General features: G+C 35.7%; 1 protein-coding gene across 4 annotated transcripts in view; it reads left to right on the top strand.

Moving 5' to 3' along the window:
• Window positions 1-20167, top strand: part of LOC142318799 (glycerophosphocholine phosphodiesterase GPCPD1-like) — a 151947-nt gene that overhangs the window by 36055 nt on the left and 95725 nt on the right. For all 4 annotated transcript variants that reach the window (XM_075355293.1, XM_075355294.1, XM_075355291.1 and 1 more), the window contains one exon: window positions 16594-16869. In XM_075355293.1, the coding sequence (XP_075211408.1) occupies window positions 16610-16869 (260 nt within the window). In that variant the 5' untranslated portion in view covers window positions 16594-16609. The remainder of the gene's footprint in view (window positions 1-16593; window positions 16870-20167) is intronic.

The raw sequence follows: 20167 nt of genomic DNA, 5'->3' as shown, positions 1-20167 counted from the left end.
TTCATATTTCAACGGAAATATTAACTTTTACCGTCCCTGAATCCATTTTGACTAGTTTCTGCGTGACGTCTGTACGTTCGTATGTATCTCGCATAACTTAAAAAACGATTAGCCGTAGGATAAATTTTTTGATTGAAATTTTGGATTTAACACGTTGTAACATCTAGTTGTGCACCTCCCTTTTTTATTGCAACAGAGATTAAAATTAAAATTATAATTAATGAAATATTTGGATCTTAAAGGAAAGGCACATCGGTTCGAATCAGACTTCATCTTCTTTTGTTTTTTTATTTTATTTTTATTTAACTTTTATTTTTGTAATTTAAATATATTGATTAATAATTTATTAACCCGTGATTTAAAAAAAAAATTACAATAAAAAGTATTCAATAATTAGAAAAAAAAAATGAAAAGTTATTAGTGAAATAAAATTTTATGTACTTTTAAAAATTTGTATATGTAATTTAATAGGCGTACAAGGAAGTCATATGGTGTCCATATCAGATTTGGTGAAACATCTGATTCTTTAATATTAATTGAAAATTATAATTTAGAATCTGTTGATTTGAAGTATCGTTTCGTTTTTAGCTGTATGTGGTTGTGTTAAAAAATTAATCTGAGTGCTCCTTTGTCCGATTGCACTAAGGGAAATTAATGCAGTGTTTTCTCGTTTCAGACGATATGAAACCAGAAGGAATTGGAAAATTAGTTTTAACGATATGAAGAGTTGTTTGAGTGTAACAAAGATCCTTGATTGGACTGATCGGTTAAAAATATTAGAATTTTTATGTTCGATTAACAACTGAAAGTTAGGTCATAATCTTGAAAGTTAATTATAACAATATTCTGTATTATCTAAGATCAGTTTTTATTTATTTCACACCTAAAGGTGAAACCATGAAAAGTGAAAACTACTGTATATCCATAATAACAAATTTTTTTCTTTAAGATTTCAGTTTTGAACTGCTGGATTATCGGTTGTATAATCCTGATTTGGCTCCAAGAAGGAAATTAAATGCCTGTTGAAAAATAGACTGAAGTGCATAGGAGAGAGAATTATATTGAAAAATTTAAGTGGAATTTAAAAAATTAAATTATTAATTTAAATATTATTAATTAATTATTCCACTTAAAATTTAAAAAAAATTAGGTGGAATTTTTTTAGCTGTTTTTTTTTTTAAATTTCGCTTTACTCTCTTGCGTATGTATTACTTTTCCGGCTTTCAATATAGCTAGAATAGCTATATTGAAAATTATGATGATCGTATCAAAAATAGGGTACTGGTATTTCATATCTTATGTTTTAGGGTCCTGCTTAATCTACACAAAAAAAAGAAGATATTATGTAAGGATGTATATGCGTACGTATGCAGGAATTTGTGTCGCACGCTTTTGACCTTATATCCCAGATTGACCGAAACGATTTTCTCCAAATTTTGGCCCAAGAAATTCTAAATGTGGGGTATTGAGCATGTTAATTTTTTCTCTAAAAGAAAAAGTTCTTTTAGGGGATTGGGGATATCGCGAAAAAAACAATTTCAATTTTCTTCAGAGGCACTGTAGAAACAGGCTTTTTTTGGCAGATTTTATACCTAAATTATATAAATAGATCAAAAAACCTTTTTTTTTCAAAATAATCAACTCCCAGCTCTTAAAATTGAATTATAAATATATGCATTTTTTTTGTCTTTTTTCTGAAACTCCCTTCGGTTTTAAATCTTCTTTAAATTTTTTTGATATTTTGTTATCATAGGCCTATCAAAAATGTCTACAATTTTTCCGAAATTATAACCCGGGATCTTAAACAAAGAAAAGCTTTTTGAAATTTTTACGTTCTTGTTTGTTTACCTTTTATTAGACGGCATGCTAGATTTAGAGAAAATCGAATTAAACCTTAACCTATGAATGAATATTTTTTAATTTTTTAAAAATCTATTCCCCACCTTTAACAAATATTCTGCACCTTTAACAAATATTTTAATGCAAAAAATTCTGCATTTTTTTTTTGTTTTTAGGTCAGTTCATTTAATTTTTACTTCCTTGTACGAAGTATTGTGATCGCGAAAAATCTCGGTTTTCAGATTTCAACGGAAATATCCATTCTGATTAGTTTCGGCGTGACGTCTGTATGTACGTATGTGTGTGCGTATGTATCTCGCATAACTCAAAAACGATTAGCCGTAGGATGCTGAAATATTGGGTTTAGGACTGTTGTTACATCTAGTTGTGCACCTCTCCTTTTGATTGCAATCAAGTTGACCAAAAGAGTCCAAAGAAGCCCAAAATCCAAAAAAATTGGATTTTGGACTTTTCTTAACTGCAGTAATAAGCCCTCATTGAGAGCTTCTCAACGATGTATCGTAAGTGGTACTTATTTTCATTGGTTCCAGAGATATAGCCAAATAAAATATTTGGACTTACGAGGGGAAGGCACATCGGTTCAAATCCGACATCTCCTTTTCTTTTTTTTAAGGGTTTTTTTTGTAATTTAAAATATATAGCTTTATTAATAATTATTAACCTCCGATTGTTAAAAAAATTACAATATATAATTCAATAATAACAATAAAAAAAAAGTAAAAAAATATCAGAAGTTATTAATGAAATAAAATTTTATATACTTTTCATTTTAAAAAAATGTGCATTTATACGTAATTTAATAGGCGTACAAGGAAGTCATGTGGTTCCACATCAGATTGTTTAGCAATAAATGTCTGTTCTGAAAAATACAATAAACCAGTTTATTTATGAAAGCAATAAAGTATTAATTTTTATTATTAGTCATAAAATAAAAATAAATGACAAAAACACTCGCTTCACATTCACAAGAAAAAGTCACGACATGAATATTTTCAACACCAGAAAGGGCACGAGATCGAAATATGAAAAAGTACTGGGAGGACTGCAAGGCTCGAACAGTCGTTTCAAAGAGGCTTGGATAATGGACTGACTAAAGTGATCCTATTCGGTCATAAAAGATAAAAAAAGAAAATTTAATTAGGCAGTGTATTGAATATTTTGCATGCAATTTTGGCTGACTTCCATTGTAGTTTTGTACTTTTGGCTCAATGTTTACTGTACTTACCTAGAATTATGCATATTATAAACTCAAATTGTACTTGTGAAGGTTTTTTACATAATTTAATTATCTTTTTTTATGACAGTTATCAATTTTATTTTAATTGATTTTTTTAAAATTGTAAATATAATTGTGATAGTTTTTTTAATTGACTCTTGCTGTTAAATTCGTTATTTATAAGTAAATTTTATTTATCTATTTTTAGGGGATTTATTTTTACGCTATGAATTAATTACCATGTATTTGGATTTGTTTTTACCTGTTGTTTGCTTGTCTGTAAATTCAGTTATATGTTGTGGAATTTATTTTATTGTTTGATTTTGCATTTTTAATTTGGTGCTTCTTAAGGATTTTCTTGGCAAATGCTCAGTATGCAATTTGTTCATCATTCAAGGTTGAACATTTTTATACGTAACATTATTTTCAATAATTTTATAAATGAAAATACTGTCAGTAATGTTTTTTTTTGTTTCTGTACATATATCTTAATGTTATTAATTTTTTAACTGCACAGTTTATTTATAATTCAGTAATTAAATAATTGTATTGATAGAAAGGTATACGTACATATACATATATATATATATATATATATATACACACAAAACAGATGACTATTCCTAGATACATAGTTCCATATGATATTATTTGTTAATATAACATTTTTTATGTGTAAGTATATCTGAAACATTCAACTGAAATAAATTGTTTCCTTGTTAGAGAGACTTGAAAGCGATGTAGGAAGAGTCAAAACTGAAAACTGTGCTTGGATCATGCAAGTATTATCACATTTATAATAAATAAATAAACTAACTAATTGGTTGAATTATCTGAAATCCTGGGAATCAGTTTTGAACTCATTACTTGGAAGAAAGATAAACTAGGGGGTTTGTTGTCAAAATGTTGAAAATTTTCTTATTGAAGTTATCTTAATTTTTATTTTCTTTAACCCTCCATCAGGAGCCATACGTAAATTAACATGAATGGGGGCATTGTATCTGAGAGATACTTAATTCCTCCCATATACTCTAAATGTGATATTATATTTGTTTTTAGATTTTTTTATTATATACTGGGTATTTCTAAAATGGTGGGCTGGATGTACTTTTTCGGATTCTAATTGCAAAACTAAACGAAAACTTTCCTTCGGAAAAATGGCAATTTCTCCTTCGCTCCCCTTGTCCGGCATTTTATTATTTTTATATAAAAAATTATATCTCAAGTTCGGATAAAGGAATCACATTAATATTTGGTAAGCGTCTTGGTAATAGTTTTAAAATTAGCAAAAAAATCAGAACATAAATAGCTTCGCAAATTGTAAGATGGAGATCATGTGTATTTTCAAACCTGTTATATCTCCATAAATATTAGTTTTATCAAAATGCATGTTTGCTAAAATATTAAGCCTTTTATTTTGAACAAAATGACATTTTATTTTCTGAAATTGGTTAAAAGATAGCAGAGTTATGGCAGAAAATTGCAATTGTCTTACAACTTCATATTTTCAGTTGTTCAGATATCAATTGTTGTGAAAGTTTTTTTAAGAAATATTCTTAGTGAAATCACCTCTATTTGATTTCCACTTGTTATTATTTGAGCATTTATACCACCTACGAATAAAAAAACTACCATTGGCCAACGACGAGTGTTTGTTGCATACGTTTCATAATGTTCTTCGGAGTTTCGAAAATTCATTAACAAAAAACTATTTCACTCATAAAAATAAAACAAGTACTGTACGAAAGAGTACTTCAAATAGTTTTTTCCGCATATACTAGGCAGTTAGTAAACCATTTGCTCGCTAGGCGTCGACAGTAGAGAAAATGGCTGCCACGGGAAGTCGTTTTGTGTGTTAGAATTTCACTTGTAAAAGTCAGTAATTTCTGTGCAACATGCGTTTCAGTTGAAATTTCATAAGGAGCCACCAAGTGACAATTCAGTTCGTGCATGGTATAAAGAATTCAGTGAAACTGGTTGCTTGTGCAAGCGAAAATCAACTGGTCGTACATCAACCTCAGAAGTCAATGTCGAACGTGTGCGTGCAAGTTTCATTTGCAGCCCTTCAAAATCGACTGCGGCTGCAGGCAGAGAATTAGGAATTCCGAAAGCAAGAGTGTGGAGAGTTCTCCGTAAACGTTTATTATGCAAACCGTATCATCTTCAATTAATCCGGCGTCTTTCTGATGGAGATAAAACACGTAGGCTCGATTTTTGTTTACAGTTACAGGAAAAGATGTTAGATGAAGGTTTTGTAAACAAGGTAATTTTCAACGATGAAGTTACTTTCCATATTAGCGGCAAAGTAAACCGTCATAACGTGCGAGTTTGGGGTTCTGAAAACCCACACGCTTATGTGGAACACATTCGGGATTCTCTGAAAGTAAACGTTTTTTGTGCGATCTCTCGTGAGGCCGTTCTTTTTTATGGAAACGAAGTAACTGGCATGATATACCTGGATATGTTGCAATTATGGCTTATGCCTCAGCTACTCAACGGCTTCATTTTCCAGCAAGATGGTTGTCCTGCCTATTTTCATAACGAAGTTCGACAGTACCTTAACACAACATTACCTCGGCGCTGGATAGGATGTGCGTCTGAAGAAGACCAACACATTATGCTGTGGTCACCAAGATCACCAGACCTCACGCCACGTGATTTCTTTCTCTGGGGTTACGTGAAAGATAAGGTGTTTATCCCACCAATGCCGCACGATATCGCTGAGTTAAAGGATCGCATAATTAACGCAATCAGCTCTATCGAAAGTGACATGTTAGAACGAGTTTGGCAAGAGCTAGACTTTCGTGTTGATGTGTGCCGTGTCACCAGAGGAGCACATATTGAACTTATAGATTTTAACAAAAACTGTTCGAGTACCTGCATCACCTCATACAACTTTCATTTAGGTAAATGAAATACTTTTTTTGTACTGAATTTTTGTAATTCCTAAGAACATTATGAAACGCCCTGTATTATATTTGGAACACATCCTGTTAACTACATCTACACCCGATTTAGTATCGTTATAAAATGTTACTATGTGAGGCTTATACTGCTCGCCAGTATTTTCATCTACAGAATCGTCACAGTGTAGGCTTGAAACAACTAACACATTTTTTTTTTTGGAACGTAAGATACAATTGTTTAATCCTTACGAAAACCAAACAATTTGGGTTTACTGGTCTAATTTTAAAATTTAACAGGAATTTGTTTTATTTTTGTTTAAAGTTCCAATGTAAGAAAGATTTTCTTTCTTGAGTTCTTCCACAAGTTTTATGTCCGAAAACCAATTATCTGCCGTTATATTTTGGCCACTTTTGTGGATCGGTTTCACTAACATCTTACAACGTCAGTTGGTTTATTACTGACACAATAAAGTCATCGGGCTGTTTCCCTGGATATATTTCCATGTTATATGTGTAATAGAGTTTTGCATCTACTAGCCTTTTTTTTTTTAATTTTAATTTAGGTGGTTTTGATGGAATGTATTGTTTATCAGCAAATTTTCCCCGAAAGCTAAGTTTTTCATCTAAGATCACATTTTCACCAAGCTATTAGCATTTCTGACAATTTGTAACAAATTGGTTAAATATTTTTCTAACTGGTTCTAACCGATCGCACTGAACTCGTATTTCACGTGCGGATTTATCACCAAACGTAATGCATCTAATAATAAATTTAAAACGTTTCAAATTCATTGTTAAGTGGCAAATTTCAACGCCATCTCTATCATCACTACTCATAATTCTTTTAGACTTTGTCGATTACTCCTTACTGTTCTTGTCCGATAAAGAAGTCGAATAAATGCTTTTAGTTCAACTAAATTAACATTTTTTTCATCTCTTTCACGAGCGAAGTTCGGTCTTATAATATCAATATATTGATTGACTTTTACATTGCAAAATCTCCTAATAAATATTTCATTAGTTACTAGGAAATTCCAAGACTCAAAAGGTGACAGCATTTTTAGCTTCGCGTCGACGTCAGGTAAGTGCCTAATTAGATTTTGTGCTCTGGTTTGCACGTTCTGAGTAGGCCTCATTTTTTCCATTTAGTAATTTTACCTTTTCCCAGATAGTAAGGATCATTGTTATTTCCAATCTCTTCATCAGTATCATCCTGACACGTATCTGAATCAATTTCTATCTCTTCAATGACATCTTCATTTTTACTATCTGAAGATTCGTCCAAACTCAGAAATCCCTCGTCTTCCTGCAGTAAATGTTGAATAATCTCTGCATGGTGGGCATTAGTAGCATTTAAACGGTCTAAATCCCTTATAGTTAGCAAAAAAGTAATACTGAAGAAGTAATGTTAAAAAAAAACAATGTTTTAGATAACAATAAAACTAAAATATCTACCTATAACATATATACAATTTACAACTCAAAAATATAGCTTTATTTACTATATGTTTAAAATGTGATAAAAACTGTAACGCGACGGTCGGAGTGTATCTGGTAGATACAAAACCTTCACAGAAAGATACGGGCACTCAACTCGAGGTCTAAGACTGGACTAACATGTAAAATAAAAGGGAGGTAGGAAGGTATTATTGTGTGGAGGAAGCTGTCGGCTTCTCACAGTTAAAAACTATAAACCAAAATGGTGCACCGTTATTTGTCAGATACAATGCACCCGACGGAGGATTAATATTTAATACTTAAACATTTTTTCCGTCCTTAAACATTTTTAATGTTAATTTCTTTCTTTAAAAGGTTTTTAAATTCTTGTTTCCACCAGATAGTTCAGATGTCTGAAATTAAAAAGATCTCGTTATGAAAGTTGTTTGAGATTGTATTTTTTTTAATCTTTATTCCTTTAAATTTCTAAAAAATCCTTTAAATATGTCACTATAAAGAACCATGTATCTAGTTTTTTAAAATTCCCAGAGTAAAATATATGAAGTTTTCCAGGTTAGGGGAGTGGGACCCCGTGTTCAAAATATACATTTAGTTAGGAAAGTTCTTTAAAGTAGAATTTTATATCACTTTTGATCATTAGAATGTTTTTGATTCTTTATTAAATTGTTTTTTAAATTCCTTATTGTGTTGGAGTTTTTAAATGATGAGTAACGTTTTTAGGTACATTTATTTGTGATTAAAAAAAATTAAGAAACTGATCAATTATTACTATTGTTAAATGTATATTTATCAAATTATTTAACTTTTTTTTTTGTTTTTCAGTATCATTTACTCATTTGTATTGTACTACATAGTGATGTTTGTGTGCGCGCGCGCGAGCATTAAAAAACAAAGAATATCTTTGGAAAATATAAGTTATTCATGTATACGTATTGTATTGATGTTATAATGATATTGTCCTTCAGACATGCACACAATTATTGTATTCAAAGTTTATATTGTTGCATGCATTACTATTATATTCTTAGTAGTATGCTTTCCTGTTGTATTTATAATTAGTTAATTTTTTTCCAAGATTGATTATTTTTATATTAATATTCTTTGAAATCTTTTTAAGCACATTTTTATTGAATAAAATGTTATTGAATAAAATTGTTATTGAATAAAATGTTCGTTCAGTATTTAATCAACCATGTGTTTAAATTGTTTTGGTTTATTGTTGTTTATGTATTTAGTTCAAAAAAGATTAACTGTTTCTTTTGTATAAAAACTCATTTTGTATATGTCTGTGTGAGTGTGCGTATGGGTGCGTGCATGCATGCATGTCCGTTCTATATTGCCGTGTTATACAAACTGATTTATTTCATTGTTAATTTGTAATAGATGTATGTTTTAGTGCTAATGATGGTATGTAATAATTCTTATACTGGAATATAAAATAAATGTTTTTTTCTGTTACGTGGTTTCAATAAGGTGTGTATAATAGTATTATTATTTTTTCTGTGATATCAGATCTGCAAATCAATATTGAATGGAGGGGAGGGTATTCTGATAATACGGATTTAAAGAAATTTCTAAGGAATTTGTATCACGAAGTTCTTCCGGAAAGTACATGAGCTGCTACTCGTGAAAATAAATGGAGGAACAAATGATACTCGTGAAAACATATAAATATATGTTTTAAAAAGCTTCGTTTGCGAGTAATGGCTAGCGAATGATTTCGTTCGGATTTCAGCTACCCCAATGAAATGAGGTCGTACTTGAAATTTTTAGGACGTTAAGGGGTAGAATTAGTGATTTCTTATAGATTTTGTCCTGAAAAATTGAATAAAATAGGTTCCAGAACCGTATCTGCAGTAGATTTTGAGAAATCTGGGGTGAAAACCAATAAATTGGAATAAAAAACCCAGTTTTTTATGTACAATAATATTGTTAAATGGGTAATAAACACGTGAAAAGTTTTACAAAACTTGTAGAGAATTTAATTTTAAACAAAATTGTGTAAAATAAGTTGAATAAAACAAAGAAAAGTTAGAAAAATTTGAATCTGTATCCACACGAAAGTTCATTATACTAAGAGTTTATTATAAATGTTCAAAAATGAGCCCGCCATTTTCAACACATTTCTTGGCACGCTTTTCTGTACTGTTTTTGTTGCCCTTTTTAGTTCTTCAGGGCTATCCTTAAGTTGCTCTGCCGCATCCGTAAAGGGAACAATTAATTCCTCACGAAAATGTATTTTTGATTTCTATAAAATATTTTTCAACCATTCCCTCAGATGCAAAGCTCTAAAGGTGTTATATCAGGCGATCTTGGTGGCTAGGAATGTAGACCTCCATGACCGATCCATTTCTCAAGGTAATGATGATTTAAGTGAGTAGAAACTGCACAAGAAAATTAGGGAGGTGCGCCATCGTGCTGGAAGTATACTTTGCCTCTCAGCGTTAGAGGAACATCTTCAAGCAGCTGCGGTAATTCTTCTTGAAGAAAGTGAAAGGTAGACCTTGGCATTTAAGCGGCCAGGAATATGAACGTCCAAACAGCTGGTTGTGAAGAAGGCCGCAGTGTACATTGACGCTAAATCGGTGGTTAAAATTGCCTTCCATCATTTCATGAGGACTTACTTCTGCTCATGAATGCTCATTGCTTAAGTCGTTGATGCCATCTCGAGTGAAATTTTCCTCGTCGGTAAACAAAACATACTTGTAGAAAGTTGTTGATTTGTATTCCACCAGTTGCAGTACTTCAAGCGAAGCGGGTGGACCTTGTCCTGGGTGTACATGTTGAACTGGCTGTTTATGATAAAGGTAAAACATATTTTGATTAAGTGTTCTCCAAACCATCGAATGCGAAATTCCGACCGCTTGAAAAGACATTGTGTAATGACACTTGAACGGTATCTGAAATAATTTCAACAACAGCATCGTGTTGGACAGATAGTTCGTATATAGGATTTGCGGTCCGAATGGTTCAACGTTTCCTCTAAGAAAGAGTCGTGTGTGGCACTGGAGTTTCGGCAGTTCCGAAACTGTTTCGGGAGTTCCGACACCTTTTTAAGCGAGTGTAGCTTGATGGTTACGGGTCTGGCATTAAAATGCGAGGGGCTCCGAGGCGCCAACCTTGCCCTGGATTCAGCCGTTTCGCGACTGTCAAGGAAGGTCGACCAGGTTGTGGTGGGAGTTCGGGGTTTCAAACCGGTGATGGGTGAGGCTCTGGGCGAACTCCAGAAATCCATTCAACGGGTGAAGAGAAGGTTAGGAAGCCTGTCTCTTTCGCCTCAGTTGCTGCCACGCTTGCACCTAAGCGGGTTGGTCCACCGCCGCCAGTTCAGGCGTTGGGGGCCAAAATTAAGCGGGCTGCTGTTGAGGTGGACCTGCTTAAACCTGGTTCGCGGGCTTCGTCGGTAGCGATGGAGCTAACCTTTAAAATGGTTCTGGACCCGGGGAGAAAGGATCCGAGTCTCCTGGGTCATGAAAACAAGGGACCATGGCGTGATCTTGGAAGTTGTTAGTGAGCGGCCGTCGAAGCAACTGCTGGAGGCCGACGTTCTCCAGAAGAACGGGCTAAAGGCTCAGTTATTGGCCGAGCGGAGGTCGCTGATATTGGTATGTGATATGCCAAGGGCGATAAGGGTGGAGGAGCCCGAAATCCTTAGGGCCGTTCACGGTCAAAATACTCTCTTGGATATGGTCGTCGAGAACTTCCTTAGGGAAACCAAGGTAGTTTGGCAGCTGGGGAAGAAGGAAACCCTAAAGTCACTAGGTTTTAGAGACCTCGCCTAAGATCCGGCAGGTCTTTGTGGCCGGTGGACCTCATGTAAGGTTGTCGACCATATAGAAGTCGCCCGATGCTTCATGTGTCAGGGCCTCTCCACTTCAGAGCGCAGTCAGAGATGTGTGGTCACTGTGCTCATCCAAGGCAGCCAATTGCCCTGTTAAGTCTGCGCCTGCGAAATGCGTCGCTTGTACGTTGGTGAAAGGCAGCGATGCTGGACACCGGGTCGGGGGTAGGCAGTGTAGGGCGTATGAGATTGCTCGGGCTAGAGCTGTAAAGAATACAGCTTATGGCGACGGCTGAATTGAGGGAAGCCTTTGAGGACGGACTGCACTATGTCGAACACTTGCGGCTGCGGTAATTAAACGTGCATCATTCCCGGGCTGCCACCAGTGAAGCCATGAGGCTCCTTGAGTATAAACTCGAGGTTCTTTTGCTCCAGGAGCCGTACGCGGTCGGGGATAGGGAGGATATTATTCATTCTCTTGGGCGACGACCGCTCTCCGCGATTTTGGTTAGCTCAGATTCGATGGGTTTCTTCTGGGTGCTCCATTGGTCTGATGAGAAATTCACCGTAGTGCGAGTCTCGAGGGGTATGCTCGATGTCTGAATACTTCCAGCTTAGATGGAGTATCGATGACTTGCCGGCGAAGTTGGGCAGAATTCTGGACGGTCTCCCGGGCATCAAGAGTGCCGATTGCTCTGGATGCTAACGCCAAGTCTCCCGCCGAGGGTTCACCATTCACTGACCCCAGAGGCGCTGGTCTCGAACAGTTCGTTGAGGCCAGGAACCTCTACTTGATTAACGACGCAGAACAACCACTAACTTACTCTTCCGAACTGAGGGAAAGTTACATCGACGTCACTTTGGTGACGGGCGACTTGCTACGAAGTACAAGTAGTTGGACTGTCTGGCCGACGCTAGTGTGAGCGATAATAGGCTTATAACCTATGAGATCGTTTATGGAGGCTCTCTTAAGAGCTCCAGATTTGGATCGCTATAACCTAAGGGGCCTGAATCAGGACAGGCTGCGGCGCGAGTGCGCAGCTGCGTTGCAGGGTTTGGGATGGCGCATGGAGCACAGGGAGGAGGTGGAATTGATGGCTGAACAATTTGGTCGGACCATTAAGATATTGGCAGCTTCGGCCAATGGACGGACCCTTAGGTAGTGGCCAGTTCGCTGATCAGACAGTGCCTGGAGCCGTCATGACCGCTGCTTCTGGGGAGCCGCCTGTTAAATGCAGGCGGATATCCGGGATAAAGTGGTGGTCCTCTGACCTTAGCGTGCTGCGCGCAAGAGTTAGGTCCGCCTGGAGAAGATACCAGCGTCGCTCTCTAACGGGGATTATCGTTGATGACATGCGCGCTGAGGGTCTGCGGATCTACCGGCTCGCCCGTAATAAGTATGTTCATGCCATGAAGGAAGCCAGACTCAAGTTATTGCAAGACTCCATGTGCAAGTTACAGCGCAACCCGTGGCAGCTCGCAAAATCATGTTACCGGCCAAAGCCATTGCACGTATTGTCCAGTGTTCGATGCAGGTTTGGTGGTCATGACCACACATTAACATATGTGGCGACTTACAAGGCGTTCCGGAATACTCTTGTTTCCAGATGTTCCGGAGGGTGAAGCAGAGGTCGGTGGGGGTTATGACTTTCCCTGGCGTACGGGCTTTGGATCTCGTTGATATAGACAGAATGGTTTCTCGAATGGCACTGAAAAAGGCACCAGGGACTGACCAAATTGATCCAGATATATTATTCCATCTGCAGCCTGTCATAAGAGCCGCTTGGCAGGCTGTTCTCGGTGTACCTAAGCTGGGGCTGCTTTCCGACTTGTTGGAAAGCGGCTTTGGTGAGGGTGCTCTTAAAACCAGGAAAGGATCCTAGTGAGGTCGGCAGTTATCGACCCGTAATCGACAAGTTGCTTGAAAGACTGGTTATGGAACGGCTCTGGGAAAGCATTGAGGTGAACTGTTTTCTAAATCGAAATAAATACGACTTCATGAAAGGGGTTGGCACCGAGGATTGCATCTTAAATGCTCTTGCCGAGGTGGAAAGCGCCGACTGTAAATATGTTTTCACAATTTTTATAAACAAAGAGGGCAGCATTTCCTTCCTTATGTTGGAGTTCTGCCCTCTATGGTTGTAACGCCGCAGTGTTCTCGTAGCCCTGCAGGCTGTGGTGACTATTTGTCTAACCGTACGGCTCTGTTTAAGGATGCGCACCTAGTTGTGGAAAAATCCGTTACCAGAGGAAGCCCGCAGGGTTCCGTTTTCGGTCCCCTGCTGTGGAACCTGGTATTCGACGGATTTCTGAGATGGACATTTCCAGAAGGGGTCATGGCCCAGGCTTTCGCCGATGACTGTCTCCTTTTAGTTCGTGGTAATCACAGCTAGAAGACCGGCCCTAGGCGGCCTTGTTAACCGCAGAGGGCTGGATGGACATTAAACATTTAAAGATCTCTGTGCCCAAGACGAAGTTTATGCTTCTCAAGGGCGCAGAGAAATTATCATACAATCGTAACCTCCATATTAAATATAAAGGCTGTATAATCAGCCGAGAGAGTTCATAAGTACCTAGGTGTTTTGTTTGACGAAAAATTGCTGTTTAGCTACCACATTAGGCAAGTAGCGGCGGACGCCGTCTCAGTGATGCACAAACTTAGGAGGATTGCTCAGAAAAACTATAATTGCCGGGCCGTCAAATTTACATGGTGTACCGAAGTATATGACAAGTGAGCGGTTGGGACACGTAAGTCGATGGTGTATGGCACCACGCTTTGCCCGTTCACGGTGTTTGGTAAGCTCCAGAAGTTATGTTATGATACTGGTCACTAAACTGTTTGAGGTTCACGCCGTTTGTGGCACAGACATTCGGTCTTATGCTTTAAGGCGACCGAATGGAGTGGTGACGGGAGAAATGCCAAGCAAACCAGATAGATCGTTCGTAGCTGGTACGAGTACTAGGTAGTGAACCTGTTTCCCGCAAATTGCGAAAAATCGTGCCAATTGTTTTGTGATCTGGATTCCTGCGATTCGGAAATGATATTTCATATTCTACCGCAGCAGCCGTAGCATTACCTTTTCACACACTCAAAATAAAAACGTTATTAGCGTATTCCTCTTCTGTAAATAAGTATGTCATTACTTGAATAGCAAACCGATCACGTTCAAACAAAAATTCATAGAAAACCTTCGCTAACGACAGCACAATTTGCAGTCCTGATATACTCAATGTAGATTACATATTGATGTAATTCAAACACTAATTCAGTATTGCGCTTTGTTGATCAGCTGTTATTGTGTCGTCAATAAAAATAATTATATTTAAGTAATTTTCTGCCTTTTTTTATTTTACAATTATTTTGCACTTTCCACTTTTAAAAACTTTTTTTACTGTAAATTTTGTTTTTACAAATTTTTCACATCGCTAAAAAAGAATTAATTTGTTTTTTGTTTACATTAAATAAGTACTTTTTTGACAAATGTAGTAATGTACGTACTGTTTCTAAAAAAAAAAAACAGAAATAAAAGTTGAATTTTCAAATTTTTCCAACATTTCTTAGTTTTATTCGACGTATTTTACCCCATTTCTTTTCAGAATTAAATTCTCTACAAGCTTTGCTTAAAAGTTTCATGTGTTTATTACCCATTTAACAAAGTTTTTATTGTATGTCAAACATAAGAAACAAGGTTTTCACCCCAGGCAAAAACTTCTGCAGTTTTATTTTATTTTTCTGGTCTTAAAAATTTCAGTACGACCTCATTCCACCGGGGTTGCTGAAATCCGAGTGAAATCTTTCATTAGCCATTACTCACAAACAAAGTATTTTAGAGCATATATTTATTTGAACTTTTCCCATTATTTTCATCAGTAGAATAGGTTATGAAAGTCCTTCATGGCTTTACATATAGCCTATCTTATGTAATACTTGCTTTTCTTTAATTTTCTCCTGTATTCAGGTACCTTTTCAGTCTCTGTCAATAATCAGCAAGTATATTCACGCTGCATTTTCCCTGGTAGTGTATTTCCATTATTGATATATCCTGGTGAAAAACTTTCACCATCCCGCTTACATCACAAAGTGAATCTTTCATTAGCTTGTGTATTAACTTATTATATACTAGTGTATTACATATTAGCTTACATATCCATAGTCCAAAAAACATTGGTTTTTGACTTTTGCCTCACTGATCCTGGGAAAATTCTCTTAAGGTATAAAAAATAAGAAACTTTGGCCATTGAAATCTATTGCTTTGACAAAAATTTTTCATCAAATCAAGTTTTTTGTGCAGTGGAAGGTACATATTCTTCGGATTCACAAGATCTTGAAAATAGCGTTTTTCTTCCTAGGTGTGAATGCTTCTCTCTTTGGCTAGTCTTTTTAGTGTAATGGTTTTTCGTATCTACTGTTCCACTTACATAAAAACAAGAGTACTTAGTAACTGCATTGCTGCCCTAATTAAATGGCTATAACCTTTAGGTTTCATCAGTAACAATTTGGATGGCTTTCAAACTCAGTTTAGGGTAGTCTATAACGATCTCAATTCCGAAGGATTGTGATGTGCTAGTAAATCCAATAAAGAACTTACATCATTTTAGTACACTATATTTTTATGCAATGATGACAGGTACTGAAATTCTTGCTTGCTGACCTGGAAGAGAGATATTTTAATGATACTTTCAAGGAGATTCCAGCCTTTTATTCTTGAAGCCAGTAACTTTGACTGCATTTTAGGCAAATAAAGATCCTGAACCAGATCATTAAGTTCTGCTTGAGTAATTTTGTGACATTTTCATCTTGGAAATCAGGATGGTTTTTACTTCCTCAATCATCATAGCCTTCTCTATCAGCATTTTCTTTTAAAATAAGTTTCTGGTGGAACTGGAACAGGTAACTCTTCACTGTGTGGAATAAGTCTTATGGCTGAAGGAAGCTGGAACATGCAACAGATATCTTGAGTTTATTTGTGATTCCTTTAATTTTTGTAATACAGAAATAACAGTCTGTTGAGTGGTTCTTAGGCTCTCTGCATTCCATATGAACGATAAAAGGCATATGTCACCAGAGTTCCCACTTACCAGCTGTAAAATTACACAAGAATTACGTCAGATATGAGAGGCCCAGGATTTGTCCTGATTTTCTAATTTTCATCCAAAATAGTGTTCATATGATTTAATTTTAACCATAAGAATAATACCACAAGAGAATCAAGTGTTTTTGTTAAGTTTATTGTAAATATAATTTTTTATTTTAATTTATAGTATTGTGAGTATTGACAGAATTTTAACTTTTTAAAATTATATTTTGATAATGGAGTATCTCTTTAATGTATTAAAACTTTTAATTAATATTTATTTATTTTGTTTTTCAGAAGTAAGAGTTAAAAAATGTTGCAATGGTGGAACAATGACAACTTGTTAAGACCAAAAGAACCGTTAATGTTGGAAGTTAAAGATACAGAAGATGCTCAGGATGTTCTCAAAAAAGAAGTCATAGTAACAGCTGATGAAGGCCCATTACGGGAATGGGTCTTTAATGTCAAAGTGGATTGTATGCCTGGAGAACATGTCTGTATTACTGGTAGCGCCAAGACCTTAGGACAATGGCAGTACAGTAATGTTCTTCTACTGAACAGAGAGCCATCAGAGTGAGTTTTTTTTATTTATTTTTCATTTCCATCTTGGTAAATAGTTTGACACGACTGTATAAGTGTGTGTGCTAGATGAGAATAATGTTGTCTTTCAGATGTATTGATGAGATCATTCAGATATGAGTTGTGAGGTAAAAATTGATTGTGACTTAATAATTATTACTATCTATTTTAATTGTTTACCTTAAAATAACAAAACTTAGGTCTAATTGGTTTTTAAATTGGTTATATTTTTGGAGGCTTTATATTTTATTGAATAACGCTTTATGATTTTATTTTTTTGTGATCAGGTAGCATATTATTTAGGAACCTTTTATATAAAGCCTATCTGGCCATATCTGATTTATGTGATTTCATAACTGACGTGTAGACAGAAAACTCATGATAGATGAGACTCAACATCGGCCAAGACTAACTTAAGTTCACTAATGGCATTAGCACTTCTTTATTTAAAAATCAACAGAGCCACTTTTTTTCTCATGAGAACAAGATGTGCAGTCAGAATTTTACAGAGATGTGGCCATGTCTGGTTTATCATAAAGCTCTTATATATTTAGGCATATTAAATTTTTTATATTTTATGGTTTTTGTACTGCAAATTTTGTGGCAATTTTTAACATTTTACGCTTTTTGTACTGTAAATTTTTTGGGCAATTATTATGTTAGTTTATTATTCACTAATTACTAGGGGCAAATGATCACTACTTTTTTGCTTATCAATCTCGCAAAATTCTGCTAATTTGTATTTTTAACTAACTTCAAAAAAGAAGGTTATGTGATGTATATTTTTTTATGTTTGTTCGTGCATAACTTTTTCCCTATTAATCTGATTGAAATAAATCTTGTTGCAATCGATGCAGCTGCTTTTTGTGGTGATACCATGATGTTGAAAAAGTTTTTTAGACACAAAAATCGGTCTGAAAATTCAAAAAAAAAATTCTTTGCCCTCTGGCAGGTTGATAAGGACAGTAGTGGGAATTCTGAAATTTTATATGTATGCGTCATGTAAGATGATATTATACGGTCTTCTGTAGGGCAGATAATGTGAGTCTGTGCACAAGATATGTAGCACCATTATTAAAATCATCAAAAATATAGATATCTTGTCTTAAACCTTTGAAATACAATATAAATTATATATAATATACAGCATTGGTAGAGACAGTGGTAATTTTATAATTCTATATATGCATAACATTACATGGTCTTTTGCAGTCTCTTGCAAGATCGGACAACTAAATTTCTTCATAAAACTCATGAATCGCCTCCTCTATGAATCATGAGTCCTTGCTGTTGGTGAGGGGGCTTGAGTACTCAGTGATACAGAGTAGCTGGACCGAAGGTGCAACCATATCGGAGAGGTATCTGTTGAGAGCCAGACTAAGGAATGATTCCTGAAAGAGGGCAGCAGCTCTTTCAGTAGTTGTTAGGGGCGTGAGTCAGGACGACTTAAACGGCCATATCAACATCACTCAGTCCTCTGAGTACTGCGCAGCTGAAAGCAATGGAAAACTACAGCTGCTTTTTTTCCAAGAAAATGTGGCTCTCTGCATTTTCATATAGCAATAATGGAGGAGGCGCCTTCCTTGGTAAAATATTCCGGAGGTAAACTAGTCCCCCGTTCAGATCTCCGGGTGGGGACTACTAAGGAGGGGTCACCTGAAAATTAAAAAATAACATTCTACGAGTCGGAGCGTGGAATGTTAGATATTTAAAAAAGGTTGATAGGCTGGAAAATTTAAAAAGAGAAATGGATAGGATAAATGTGAATGTAGTAGGAATTAGTGAGGTTCGGTGGGAAGAGGAAGGCGACTTTTGGTCAGCTGATTTTAGAATAATAAACTCAGCTTCAAATAATGGGCAGGCAGGAGTAGGTTTCATAATGAACAAGAAGATAGGGAAGAGAGTAGAATATTTCAAAACGCATAGCAATAGGATCATTGTAATAAGGATAAAATCAAAACCTAAACCAACAACGATTGTTAACGTCTGTATGCCTACAAGCGCCCATGATGATGATGATGAGGTAGAGTGTGTATACGAAGAGATTGATGAAGCAATTAAACACGTAAAAGGAGATGAAAATTTAATAATAGTTGGAGGTTGGAATGCAAGCACTGGAAAGGGCAAGGAAGGAAATATAGTAGGTGAATACGGGCTGGGCAAAAGGAATGAAAGAGGGGACAGACTTATAGAGTTTTGCACAAAGTATAATTTAGTAATTGCCAACACCCAATTTAAAAATCATAATAGAAGAATATACACTTGGAAAAAGCCAGGCGATACTGCAAGGTATCAGATAGATTATATCATGGTTAAGCAAAGATTTAGAAATCAATTCGTAGACTGCAAAACTTACCCTGGAGCAGACATTGATAGCGACCATAATTTGGTGATAATGAAATGTAAATTGGGATTTAAAAACCTGAAGAAAAGGTGTCAGATGAATCGGTGGAATTTAGAGAAGCTTGAGGAAGAGGAGGTAAAGAAGATTTTTGAGGAGGACATCGCAAGAGGTCTGAGTAAAAAAGATAAGGTAGAAAATCAGAAGAAGAATGGGAGAATGTTAAAAAGGAAATTATTAAATCAGCAGAAGCGAACTTAGGCGGAACAAAGGGAAACGGTAGAAAACCTTGGGTTTTAGACGATATATTGCAGCTGATGGATGAACGTAGAAAATATAAGAATGCTAGTGATGAAGAAAGTAAAAGGGACTACCAACAATTAAGAAATGCTATAAACAGGAAGTGCAAACTAGCGAAAGAAGAGTGGATTAAAGAAAAGTGTTCAGAAGTGGAAAGAGGAATGAACATTGGTAAAATAGACGAAGCATACAGGAAAGTTAAGGAAAATTTTGGGGTACATAAATTAAAATCTAATAATGTGTTAAACAAAGATGTACCAATATGTAATACGAAAGGTAAAGTCGATAGATGGGTGGAATATATTGAAGAGTTATACAGAGGAAATGAATTAGAATATGGTGTTATAGAGGAAGAAGAGGAAGTTGAGAAGGATGAAATGGGAGAAACAATACTGAGATCTGAATTTAAGAGAGCATTAAAAGATTTGAATGGCAGAAAGGCTCCTGGAGTAGACGGAATACCTGTAGAATTACTGCGCAGTGTAGGTGAGGAAGCGATTGATAGATTATACAAGCTGGTGTGTAATATTTATGAAAAAGGGGAAGTTCCGTCAGACTTCAAAAAAAGTGTTATAGTCATGATACCAAAGAAAGCAGGGGCAGATAAATGTGAAGAATACAGAACAATTAGTTTAACTAGTCATGCATCAA

Source organism: Lycorma delicatula, chromosome 2 (assembly GCF_047948215.1).
Source record: "Lycorma delicatula isolate Av1 chromosome 2, ASM4794821v1, whole genome shotgun sequence".
Lineage (NCBI taxonomy): Eukaryota > Metazoa > Arthropoda > Insecta > Hemiptera > Fulgoridae > Lycorma > Lycorma delicatula.
Note: the sequence above shows the minus strand (reverse complement) of the source record. Positions and strands in the feature narration are given on the sequence as shown.